Here is a 12,693-nt window from a genome sequence, read left to right on the forward strand (position 1 = left end):
ATTTCTGACACAATTATGTCACAGATGCCGGAGGGTTGAATTGGCATTAGCTTCTTCTTTACCACACCAGCATACAGATTTGTCTCCAGTTAACTTGTTTTCAGCGGTAAGCCTGTCAGTTGGTTGCACCAACTATAGCAGCTTTTCAAGGATGGTTTGAGAGAAAAGCACAGGTGCCTTCCAGTGCTACATGTGGTCAGGACGTAAGCACCGCTGTACTCTACTGTTGCTGCTCGAGCCAGTGAAAGAAAGAGCTTTCTTAAGCAGATGCCCAGCTTCTGGCAGTCCTCTGATCTTGCTGTGAGCATCTTTGAAGTCTGCACACTGAAGTAGAGTGATCTGCAGGATCCCAGCTAACAGCATGCACTTAGCTGGGAAAGCACCAAGGGGTTATTGGTTGCTAATCTTTCCTCGGGAAAGATTTGTTGTACTTTTGACTTTTGTCCGCCACCCTTTTTTTTTTTTTTTTTCTTTTTCGGAGGCCAGGAGGCCAGGAGGCCAGGGGGTACTCTTAATGTGTAGTGCAGTTTGGGTTTCCTCTGATCTTCCTGGGCACTGGGTTTATAGTGTGACCCACCATTTTTGCAGTATTGTAGTTTGGACTCAGATCCTTGTGCATACTGAATTCCTTCCCCTTTGTCAGTTTTCCTTAAAGAACCTTATTAATTGATTTAAGTCTTGTGTTCCTTGCTGGCATGGAACTTGTTTTGTCTAGATTGTATCTATCAGACTGGCCTCAAACTCAAAATCCCCTTTCTCCACCACACCTACAGCAATGGATTTTAGAACAAGAGCTATTGTAGATTGGGAAGGAAGGTAGGTGTGGTATTTGTGGAGGCTCTGGTATGCAACAGCTGGTCTGCTAGATGATTTCAAACTTTTATATGATTTATTTGTGGCAAAAACAAAATGTTGATATTATGTCCTGAGATTTTAATGTTTAAAACTGACCCAAAAAAATCCTTTTGAGATTTAGCTTAAACAGAATTGGTGTCACAGCTATAAATACAGACACTTGGGAGGCTGAGGCAATAGGGGTGTAAATTCAAAGCCTGCCTGGGTAATTTATGGAGAGCCTATCTCAAAAAGCAAAAAAGGGGGCACATGCACAAGGAGTGGTAGTCGGGAGGCAGGGTGGGGTACTGGACTAAAGCTTGCCTGGCCTCATGCAAACCTCTACGTTGGACTCCAGCACTAGGGGGAAAAACAAAACCAAAAAACTGCCTACCTCCCTGCTTCAGGTTTTCTCTGGATCATTTGATACAAATTATACAGGAAACTCAGATCTGAAGTTACCCAAAAGATAACTCTATTAAGACTGCCCTTGGAGTTGTTGTGCTGAATTTATCACCTAACCCAGCACTTCTACAGAACAGTCAGGCTGTCTGCTTCTACTCTTGGTATATGTTCTGATGACATTACAAGGTATTTAGGCTGGGGTGTGACTTTAGTGATGGGCCAGGCTGCCTAGTACCACCAAAAAAAGATACTTAACATTAAAGCATTATATTTGATTTTCTCAGACCTCAGATTTCGGTTTGAAAAGCACTGTTGTAATTTTGCAGATTGGAGCTTTAAGTAGCCTTTGTACATTTCTCTTTTTTGAACAGATCGAAGTGGACCTTGGTAAGAAGTGTTGGTATCACTCCATATTTGCCTGTCCCATTCTTCGTCAGCAAACAACAGATAACAATCCACCCATGAAATTGGTTTGTGGTCATATCATATCAAGAGATGCCCTGAATAAAATGTTTAATGGTAGCAAGTAAGTGTCTGGCTTCTTAAATATTAAATAGATCTGTCTTGCACGCAGTAAAAAGTAACAAGGATAAATGAATCTTTTATGTGTTTGCACACCCCAGCCCCCAACAGGGTTTCTTTGTGAAGCCATGGCTGATCTGTGAACTGGGCTGGCCTCAATCTCAGACATTTGTCTGAGTACTGGGGTTAGTGCGTGACACCATGCTCAGCCATAACTAGACTTAGAAATGAGTTTCTTAACTAGTCATGGAAAGAAGATCACATCTAATCTCTTTGGTTAGTTTAATCTGCTCAAGGATTTGGTAATTAGACTTGTAAGTGTTCTCTAATCCTAATGTGCCCCCTCCCCCCAGGCTTTAAGAGTAGTTACTGTGTCTATCCTCCCTTCTGTGCCTCCTGGAGCTGTTTTTATATGCTGCAAAAGACCCTTTGTTACTGTTGCTAAAGCTGCAGAGGAGCACAGCATGGGGTGTGTGCCTGTAATCCCAGCACCGAGTGGTAGAGGACCCAGAATTCAAGATCATCCCAACTGTATAGCAAGTTAGAGGAGTCATCTTGAGCTACATGAGATTGTCTCAACCTGCTTTTGCTGCCCTCCCCCCACAATGTAGACTACTCTGCAGTGTGGAAATATGACTGTTCAGCTATTTTCCTCTTGGTAAATACAGCGCCAGAGTGTGTTTTCCATCTGTGATAATTGCTACCAGTGTAATCATTGCTCAAAGTGCATAGACATTAGTAATCTTTATAGACAGCCCAATTTAAAACAGAACAGATCCCAGGTCTAGGTTGAGTAGTTGGGGTAGTCTTCACTAATGTTGGTTCTGGCCCCATTGTGGGAAGACCCTTTCTTGGGAGGTCTGATCTTGGAGAAGCAGTTTATACCCTTCCCAGACCACACAGAAACCCTAGCAGTGCAGATTACTGGTGACTGTGGTCACAAGGAACCAGTATTCTTTGTCACTGAAAGGCATGTGGGCTGTTCTTGATGCATTCTAGTAGCTCACAGCAGATCTGTTGTCCTTAAATAGATTATGCAGCCATACATTTGAAACTTATTTAGAGACAGGTACAGAGTAGACCTCGGTGGGTGGAGAGTAGATTACTTCTGAAACTAGGGATCAGTCTTCAAAAAATCGTCTTTATTTTACCTACAAAACAGTTTTCACCAATCACTAAATATCAGAGGCTTTCTGGTTAAGATCTGACTTAAGTGTTGTTTTCTGTGCCCCTTCAAAGTCTGGCTGACAGTTAAATTTAGAGCACAGTTAATCCTTTAGGCAAAATAAGTACTTTTTTTTGTATATGCTTTGTTTTTGCACGTGTAGTAAGTGTTCGTACAGGTGTTAAAATGAACTCTATATCTGTGCTCAGTGCTGATACTATTCTGTCTCAATCTTTTCTATCTTATATTTAGATTAAAATGTCCATATTGCCCAATGGAACAGAGTCCAGGAGATGCCAAACAAATATTTTTCTGAAGAATGAGTTTGTTTGCAATTTGTGAGTGAAACTGAATTATGGGTGCATTGGAGACAAGAGTATTCCATTGACTGCAGCTATCCAAGGACTCACGTTCATAAGCTATGCTCCAGAAGCTGCCGACTCGCTCGTGTGCACGGAGGGAGTGCTCCAGATGGGTCTTACACAGGGCTTTCTTCACTCTTGGTCTTCGTTTCTGATCAAGTAAACACACCAGCAGTTGTCATTCAGTGAGGTTTTTGTACTTACTATATGGTGATTTTTTTACTTAAAAGCAGAAACAGAAGTTGCCCTTCCTGACATATGTTTAATATTCCTCCTGCTTTTACAAATTCTGACATTTTCTTGATAACTGTAAGCTTGAGAGTGTTTGTGGAAGAACTTTGTTTTTATGTATACATAATTAAATGAAAAGCCTTCATAGGAGTTTGACGGTTGAATTGTGGCTATAAAATGAATTTGCTTTGTTGTTGTTTTGTTTTTCTTTTTTTTTGACATAAGGCAGAATGCTGTGATAAATTCCAGATTTGCGTAGCTTTTTGATGTTTTGCTCTGCTCTAGCTCCTGCTTCAGAGTCAGCACCCCTGCATTTGAATTCTGAATTCTGTCTACAGCCCAGCAGACTGCCTGTTTAAAATCCCATCATGACTTTAGCAGACTGATGTGAGGATGAAATAGATACTACTGGGGTTTTGTTGTTGTTTGTTTATTTGTTTGTTTTGCTTTTATTACCAAGAGGTGCTTTTTAATAAATGGAATTCTGAAGTTAGGGTGTCACTAATTTGATATATGGTTTCACAGTCTTAGCACACTGTTCTTTGAAATCTGCCTTTAAGACTTGGCTGAGTATCACAGTAGCTTATCACAGATACACAGTGCTATGCATGTGTATATAAGTGTGTGCACCAGCATCAAACATTGTGTATGTGGAAGGGAAGAAGCATGTTCCATTCTAAAAGCAGTTGCCAGTCTCATCACTTCAGGTCCTCAAGGGCAGACACTAGCAACTTCCTGTGTGGCCTTGTTCACGGCTGTTTTGTGTTTAATGGTATATTATTGTTCATGCCTCTCTTCTGCAGTGTCATCTCACTGACTGTGAACCTGTATAGTGATCAAATGGCTACCGATAATGATCCTTTCTTTTGTGAGTTCTCTTCATTTAATGCACTGCCCATAAAGAGCCATGTGTAAGAGTTATTCTCTGTATGAGGAACTAAGTACATGGAAAAGACTTCTGTGGACATAATTCTGACTTAAACCCATGAAATACTTCATCTTGAGAAGAGTGCTGTGTGGAACTCACCAAATATCTTACAACTTTCATCTGATATAGATCTGACCATCAACATAGGAAAACTGTCATGAGAAAACGAAAAAACGTAAACATAGAAGCAATGGGAAATGTGACTCTCACTTTAAGCTACAGATGGACTCTTTTTTTTAAAGGAATGGGGATGACAGCTTTCGCGCTACGTTAGTTAGAAATTGCCAGCAGTCACAGTGGTATGCCAGCCTGGATGGTCTCTCCTGAAATGTTTACCTAAGAGCTGGTATTTGCTTGTGAAGGGAAAGAATGATATTGCAGAAAAACCCAAGAAATGACCACATGGTCAGTTCCATGGTGATGGCTACTGTGTACTGTGTAGGTCCAGCTCAGAGTGCATGCTTTGTCCACACTGACTTGTGCTTCACTGTAAAGTCCCTCATGCCCTGTGAAGCAGGGAAAGAACAGCGGTGCCTCTGGGCTGCAGGATAGTGCCAGGCAATGTCCTGTGGAGGGAGCGTGGAATCTCGTTACTGTGGATATTTTTTCCTTTGAATTAAATTCTAGGGTGGCAGGCTTTTTTTTTTTTTTTTAACTTCGTTATTCCTAAGCCAAATTTAGTTTTTAGGTTCCCCCCCCCAACCTCCCCGAACCCCATAACTTATTGTCTTCCAACCTCAAGCATCTTCATGACATTTAGACTTCACATAAAGTTTATGTGATACAGACATGCTCTTGAGGTTGGTGGAAAATATTTTGGAAGCAAGACCCTTCACACATTTGGCTCAGGCCATTTTAAGGACAAAGGCTCTGCATGGTCCTCCTGGTGCTGGGCATCTCTTTGACAGTCTCTTGTAAAGCTCGTGAAACTTTAAAAAGAGCTTTCGCAAGTGTTTGACCATAAAGCTTCCCCTGTGAGGTCTTGTAGTCCCAGTGGGCAGGCAGGACAAGGGCCCCAAACTGAAACTTGATCTTAACATTTACCATGGAAATGAGGTCTTAGGCTCTTCTTTAAGTGTGTGTACTTTATCTGTGAGAGACTGACTGTAGCAGACATGGATTTGAAGAAGACAGACCTTGACCAAAGATGCTGAGATATAATACTGGGATCCCTGTGCTCTAGAGCCGTGCCGGCCCTGATGCAGCGCTCATGCTAGTGTGCAGAGGATGCCTTATTAGGGAAGGTGATGCTAGAGGAAGACTGTCAGTCACACAGATGACAGGCATTGGAAACAGCCGCACCATGGCTTCCTTGAGAGCTGTCTCCTTTTCTGGTTGTGGACAAGGCTGCCTCAGGACTCTGCTAAACCAATCAACCTTTAGATTCCGGTGTAGCCAGAGCCTCTCCACAGTGGCTAAGGTTGTCTTTGATTCTTTTTTCTCCTTTGTGTGATCATCACAGATACCATTTCTAATACATAAATGAACGGGTATTGGTGCCTCTTTATTTTTAAAAATTTGAAGAAAAAGAGCCACCTCATATTCATAGAGTGTGTATTTTGTGAGTGTGTGAGCATTTGATTGAAAATAAGAAAGTTATTAAGTAAAAATTTCGTTTTACTTTTTCCACAACAGCTAATGTGTAGGGAGACATTAAACCCACACCAAATCATGAGGGGATGAGGATCCCCCAATCTTCTCCAGGCTGTGCAGCTCAGTGTCCTGCTTATGCTGTGTTCTTTCCACCTCAGTGCTGCTAGCCTTTGGGACAGTGGCTCTCAGAAGCCAAGAGCTCTGTTTGTCTGCACAGTACAAGCTGCTGGTAGACTAGACTAGCCCTCTGGTTTCCCAGCTCAGCCTCTCATACAGTGGACTGACAGCCTGCGTTGTCTGTTTAGTCAGCCGACTCAGGTTATCTTCAGGGAAAGTATGGAGGTGTGGTTTGTTTTGGTTCATCTTCAGGATGTATACGGTGAAGACAAACCAAATACTTCCCAGCATTGAAATATCTGTACGTTACCTTTGGTAACACTAGAATACTGTGGTCTTGGGGAACACACAGAGGAAACATGTAACACGCATCACATACAAGGCTTGGTGTTTCATAGGCATGCCTGCTGACAGTTGTATGTGGTACTGTAGTGTTTACCATACACAGGTACAGGCCTCATGAACTTTTCATACTGAATTACAATTGAATAGATACCAAAAACAGAGTGACAAATGTATTTTAGTAGCAGATGAGGCAGTTAGTTTTAGGGTGAATTTTTCACTGTTGATTTTACTTTAAGATGTAGCAAGAGAAAGTTTTGTTTTTAAGGCATTTCAAAGCTGTAGCAGGCATAGGCTCCGTGTACTTCCAAAGAGGCGAAAGCGGCTAGGCTTGCACACAGCACACGCTTCGCTCCATGGTGTGGGTAAGCACCCACACTTCTAGCAGCAGTCTTAAAGTACTCACGGCCTGCAGGGTTTAGTGCCTGAACATTTCTTTGGGAAGGGGCTGGAGTGAATGTACTGGGTATGGGAGGGAAGCAGAAGGAAATAGGACTGAGTGTGCTGCATGTGTGGGAAGTCATCACAGCCCTCAAAGCTAGCAAGTGACCGCTGTTGGCCGTGCTTTCCTCATGACTGCAGCGTGCATGTATCTCTCTTCGCCATGTTTTCTGACCTTCACTAAGGATTCATCAGATCATCTTGCTCAGATGGCTCAGGATTGTATTCCTTTGGCTTACCCCATGCTCCTGGGTTCTATGGTGTTTCTATAATTATGAATAGTGTTGCACTGTAATCTATCATATAGAGCTATATGTATGGAAATTTTTGATCAGTTTTTAAAGAGATGTATCCTGTTTGCAAAGGCACAATAAAATTGCATCTTCTAGATTATAGGCAATAAAGATAACAATAAACCTTATTTAACAAATCTGACTGATACTCTCTGCTTATTGATTTGGTGGGGGAGGGAGGATGTCTAACATATCCAGTAGTTTCAGGGATTTCGTTTTAACTTAAAAACTGATATATTTAATTTATAAATTTCGGACTGATAAAATAGAGTTTTGGAAAACTATAAGAGATGCTTTGTTAATGTGTGTATTCCTATGTAAAACACATGGCTTCTTCTGTGTATATTTTTTAAAATTAAAGACTTGCACATTTAAAAAAGTGTTTTGTGGATCCAGTCTGTGAAGTTGTCAGGTGGTGGAAGGAGGTGAGGGAGGGGGGAAAGCTGGTCTGCATCTGCTGGTGTCTGCATGCTTTGGGGGAAGTGGGAGCGAAGTCTTTTGTCAGCATCTTAACACCAGCAACTCGGGAAGTGACTGAGCACCTTCTAGAGTTTGAGATGTTTTTCTTGTTCCTCCCTTTTGCCCATTCTGTGCTCTGTCCAGAGGGGAACAGGTTGTTAGTGTTGGAGAATGGGGGTGGGCACCTCAGCACTGCTGGCAAGAACGGGCCGAATTGTCTATCCTCGGTGAGAAGCTAACGCCGTCTGTCCAGAACAAAAGTATTTATGTTCGTTTTGTCTAGTTCTTAAAGAGACAGATTGCTACCAAGGAAAAATCCTGTCTCATGAAATAGACATGTCATGGGGGCTGGAAAAGCCCCTGGAGGCATCCTGGCTATTGGGCAGTCTTCCAGTGCAGTCCTGGTGCCCTTGGTGTCTGTACTTTGTTTTCTATTGTTACAAACAACATGACTAAAGCAGTTTGCCTACAGGCCTGTCTGATTGGAGGAGTCCCTTGGTTGAGGTTTCCCTTCACACTGACAAGAACTAAACAAACAGTACAATATCACCAAGGGGAAAAGACCTAAACAACCATTGGTTGACTTAATAACTAACTGGAGTAGTGTTAAATGTCTAGGCAGTGCCTTAGCAGCTTTTGCCACATTATAACATCTGAAAGACATGTCTGTCAGAAACACACTTCACTTGAATCTACAGGTGTCGATGGTGACTGAGGTTGATAAAGTACTTAGCATCTCTTCCTCCATATTCTGTCCATTTCCTTCAATGCACCAACCTTTGTGATGGGTCCAATTCTACTCGTGTAGACATTGTTGATTGGGAAAGTCCCAATGCTGTTCTAATACAGGGTTAGCTCAGGCTAGACTTGCCTGGTTTCTCCCCTGCCGACTCAAGGGTAATGTTTCCCACCAACCAACATGACTAAACAAGGGCCATGACAGTGGGGGGAGGGTGACAAGGCCTGCTGGAGAGAGCGTGGCGGTTAAGAGTACTTGCTATTACAGAAGAACATGCACCATTACTCTAGTCCAGAGGATCTGATGCCTTCTGACCTCTGCAGGCACCAAGCACTCATAGGCATAACTTTCTAAAAAGTAACACCTGAGTTCTAAAAGATCTCAGTACTGAGAAGACATGAATGGCCTTTAGCTGTGATCACTGTACGTCGCAGGAGTGGGAAAGGTAAGTTATGTATAAAGCTGCTTCATCATCCTGTGGCCACTGAATAACTCCTTTATGCCCAACACCCATCTCAGACTTTGGTGCCACAGTATGATAGCAGTATCTGGGAAACGGTCCCTCCCAGGCACATTTGGAACTAGTCATCCAGGTGGTGTAGGTAAGACTAGGCATCTTAATTCTTCCGTAAGCCAGGGTGCCCTTGGTTACCTGGGACTCAGATTCTCAGACATAACTGTTCACAAGGAGGGGTCACTGTTTACTTTGGAAAGTGATTAAGTTGGGGAGACCATGGGGACTGGAGAGATGGCTCAGTGGTTAAGAGCATTTATGCTCTTCCGGAGGTCCTGAGTTCAGTTCACAGCCCCACATAAGTGGTTACTGTGTTTACCGTTCTGCTTCTAAGTAGCTTAAATCTTGTAACAGAATACCCAAAAGGATAAAGGATAAGATTTGCTTTTATTTCTTTTTATGGATATGGGTGTTTTTCCACATGTATATAATCCCATACAATGTGTACAGTGCCTGAGGAGACCAGAACACCACGCATCAGATCCCCTGAAACTGGAGTCATGGTTTTGAATCACTGTGTGGGTACTACTACCCCTTGGAGAACAGTTGGTGCTCTTAACTACGAAGCATCTCCCCAGCCCGTGGATAACAGTCCATGGGGTTCAGTGTATGTTTACTTGACTGTTTCTTGACTCATGAACATCCCTGCAAGAGCCCGTGAGGACAGCTGTTTGCTGTATATTAGGCAGGATGTAGAATAGAGCATCTTACATCATGGACAGGAAGGAGAGGGCATCCAAAAAAGTAAGATGCAGACCTCAAAAATATGTTTCCACTGACCACTTCCCCTCACAAGGCAGGATGTTCCATCACCTCAATAATCTACTCAGATTTTAAATCCATCAATAGATGAGGTGAGAGCCCTCACAGACACTTAGAGGATGCTTTATAGGTCTAGCTGCTCCCAGTCCAAATCAGCACAGGGAGCCTGCAGATTAACACTTCTTACAGTAGCACTGGGGAAGCATGTGAGTTCAAGGCTAGACCTTACTACTAAGTAAGCTGTTAATTCCTGTCTCCCCCCCCCCCAATTTAGCTATTAGGTATAATCCTTTTTGTGAATGCATTAACAAAAAGCAAAAAAAAAAAAAAAAAAAACCACAGAAACAAAAGTCGTTTCCTTTTAAGAGTCTTCCAAGTTTAACCCCTCTCTAATGTTCAACTTCTGTCTTAGGGTTTCTATTGCTGTGAAAAGACACCATGAACACAGCAACTCTTATAAATGGAAGTATTTAATTGGGGCTGGGTTAGAGTTGAGAAGTTTAGTCCATTATCATTGTGGTGAGAAGCATGGTGGAATGTGGGCAGACACGGTGCTGGAGAAGCAGCTGAGAGTTCTATCTACATCTGGGTCTGCAGGCAGGAAGAGACTAGCCCTGGCTTGAGCTTCCGAGACCCCAAAGCCTACCCCAGTGATGCTATTCCTCCAACACTACCACACATGCCAAGAGTCCCACTTGTAAACCTATGGGTGTCATTTTTCATTCAGACTACCACAGCATCCAAGCTGAAAGTTCAGAAAATGTACAGGGGAAGAAAAAGATCATTTATGTGCATGCATATGGATATACATATGTATATATGCATACATACATGTATATATGAACATTTATTGCAAAAGGGGGAAAAAGGGCATTCCTTAAAAATCCTTTGAGCTTTCAAGATCCTGCATAGAGCCTCTGGGACACTCAAGTGTGAATCTGAAGGAGCCTCACCTACACTCGAGTGTGCATTGCACTTTTCTAAGCCCTTCTCTTTCTGCTAACTCAAATACGGCTCTCTTAAAATTTCTAACTCTAACCCTGCTTCATACTAGCCTGTCTGAAGGTTTCTTTCGGCAGTGAAGTCAAGAATGCCAACTTCAGAACTAGTAGTTCATCAAGTAAAGGCCCTTGCTGCCACACCAGACAACTGCCGTTCAACCCGTATGCCGGAAAGGTCAGAAACTCCACAAATCCTGTAAGCTGTCCACTCAACTCTACAGTGATACAATGTAACCCTCTGCTACACACACACACACACACACACACACACACACACACACACACAAGTGAATGAATGAATGAATGTACCAAAACAGTTTTTGTTTGTTGTTTTCCAGACGGGGTCTCTATGTAGCTCTGGCTGTCCTAAAATTCACTCTATAGACCAGGCTGGTCTTGAACTCGGGTCTGCCTGCCTCTGTTTCCTGAGTGCTGAGACTGGAGTCATGACCCACCATGCCTGGTCTAATAGAACTGTTTTCAGAAACTGCATGCCAGCTTCACCTGAGTGCAGGTCTTTGAAAGAAGGAACTCGGGCTGCTGCAGCAGGCAGAGGAGTGCCTTCTCCAGCTCACAGGTCGCGAAAGGCATCATTGTACATACTAGTTTAAGAAGGAAGTGGAAAGGCAGTTATTAGAGAGGTGGGAGGCACTGAGATAGGAGAGCACTTGGATCATGGAGTTTGGGGCTAACCTGGAAAACACAGTTCGGTGGTAGAACATTTTATTAGTATATATAAGACCCTGAGTTCAATTCCTACCAAAGGGCCCAGTAATAAGACCAGTTTGGTGGTGGTGGTAGTTGCTGGTAAATTTCTGTTTTGACCCAGTCCTGAGTATGTGGGTGTTCTTACTCTGTGATAAATACTTGGAGCTTACGTGCTTCTACCCCAGTACACATATTTTATCTCAACAAGAAAGTGAAGATTTTATGATTGATGGAGGGAGAATTGTCATCTCATCTGTCACCAAGAGAAAAGAAAGGCAACGGAAGAGTTGATTGATCCATTTTGACCAATGAGATAATTTTACTCCTCTCCAGGATAAAGGAGACTGACCTGGCTACTTCCAGGCATAAACCCTAAAGAAAGCCGTGCCGGGAGTGGAGAGAGTAACGCGGTTGGGAGAACTCGTGTATGCTTCCCACCCGCAGTGGTGTGGGTTTGGTTGAATGCTTGTGTTGTGTTATTTGGGTTCCCAAAACTGCATGAGAATCATGCAGATAAGACACGGAGGCTCCCTGCCCCTAGTTGGATTCAGTTGGTAAACGGTTGCCAGTGGCTAGTGGCTGGGCCAAGAGACAGAGGCAGGACTTTAGGGTCCACAGGCAAGGGGACCAGAGAGGAAAAGAATAATAACTGTCATGATGGGAAGAGAATAAGATCCAGGCTTGAGAGCTGCAGCACAGAGAACACAGCAGTCATGTAAGAGATGGGGAAGAGCAGCCCCCGGCCCCTCCCCCATTCCGTCTAGGGCGGCAAAGATGGAATATGGATCTTACTAAGTAATAACTCAGTTATATCAGAGGGGAGGTGTTAGCGCCATTGAGCTGATTAAGGCATATTAAATATAAGGTTCTGTCTGTTGGGGGGGGGAAGGTGTCTTTCATTTGGGAATCCAGAACATTGGGGCAGGTAACGAGGAACTTGAGATGCCACTGCCGGGAATATTTGAGAGGTTAGTCACCTGCAGCAGTGTGTAACACCACTTAAATACATCTGAATCCCAGCATTCAGGGGTGGTGGCAGAGAGGCCAGATATTCAAGGACATCTTCAGCTACACAAGGAGCTCAAGTCTAGCCTGTACATGAGACCTTTCTTGAACAACAACAAAAACAAATCCAGAGATTTGTGCAACGTTTAGTAGTGTAAAAGTTTGAAGCAATTTAATACTTAAGTGGGCACAACCAAACTATGAAATGTTATTTAACCATTACATGATATTATAAATGTTTATTTACTAAATCCATTTACAAAAACTGTTGT

At 43.0% G+C, this 12,693-nt stretch overlaps 1 protein-coding gene across 1 annotated transcript in view; it reads left to right on the forward strand.

Moving 5' to 3' along the window:
• RMND5A (required for meiotic nuclear division 5 homolog A) overlaps positions 1-7,375 on the forward strand; it is a 47,215-nt gene extending 39,840 nt beyond the window's left edge. Inside the window, exons 8-9 of the mRNA XM_080932293.1 lie at positions 1,611-1,765; positions 3,179-7,375. Of these exons, the coding sequence (XP_080788419.1) occupies positions 1,611-1,765; positions 3,179-3,242 (219 nt within the window). The 3' untranslated portion in view covers positions 3,243-7,375. The remainder of the gene's footprint in view (positions 1-1,610; positions 1,766-3,178) is intronic.
• Positions 7,376-12,693: the final 5,318 nt, after the last annotated feature.

Source organism: Micromys minutus (genome assembly GCF_963924665.1).
Source record: "Micromys minutus genome assembly, chromosome: 18".
Lineage (NCBI taxonomy): Eukaryota > Metazoa > Chordata > Mammalia > Rodentia > Muridae > Micromys > Micromys minutus.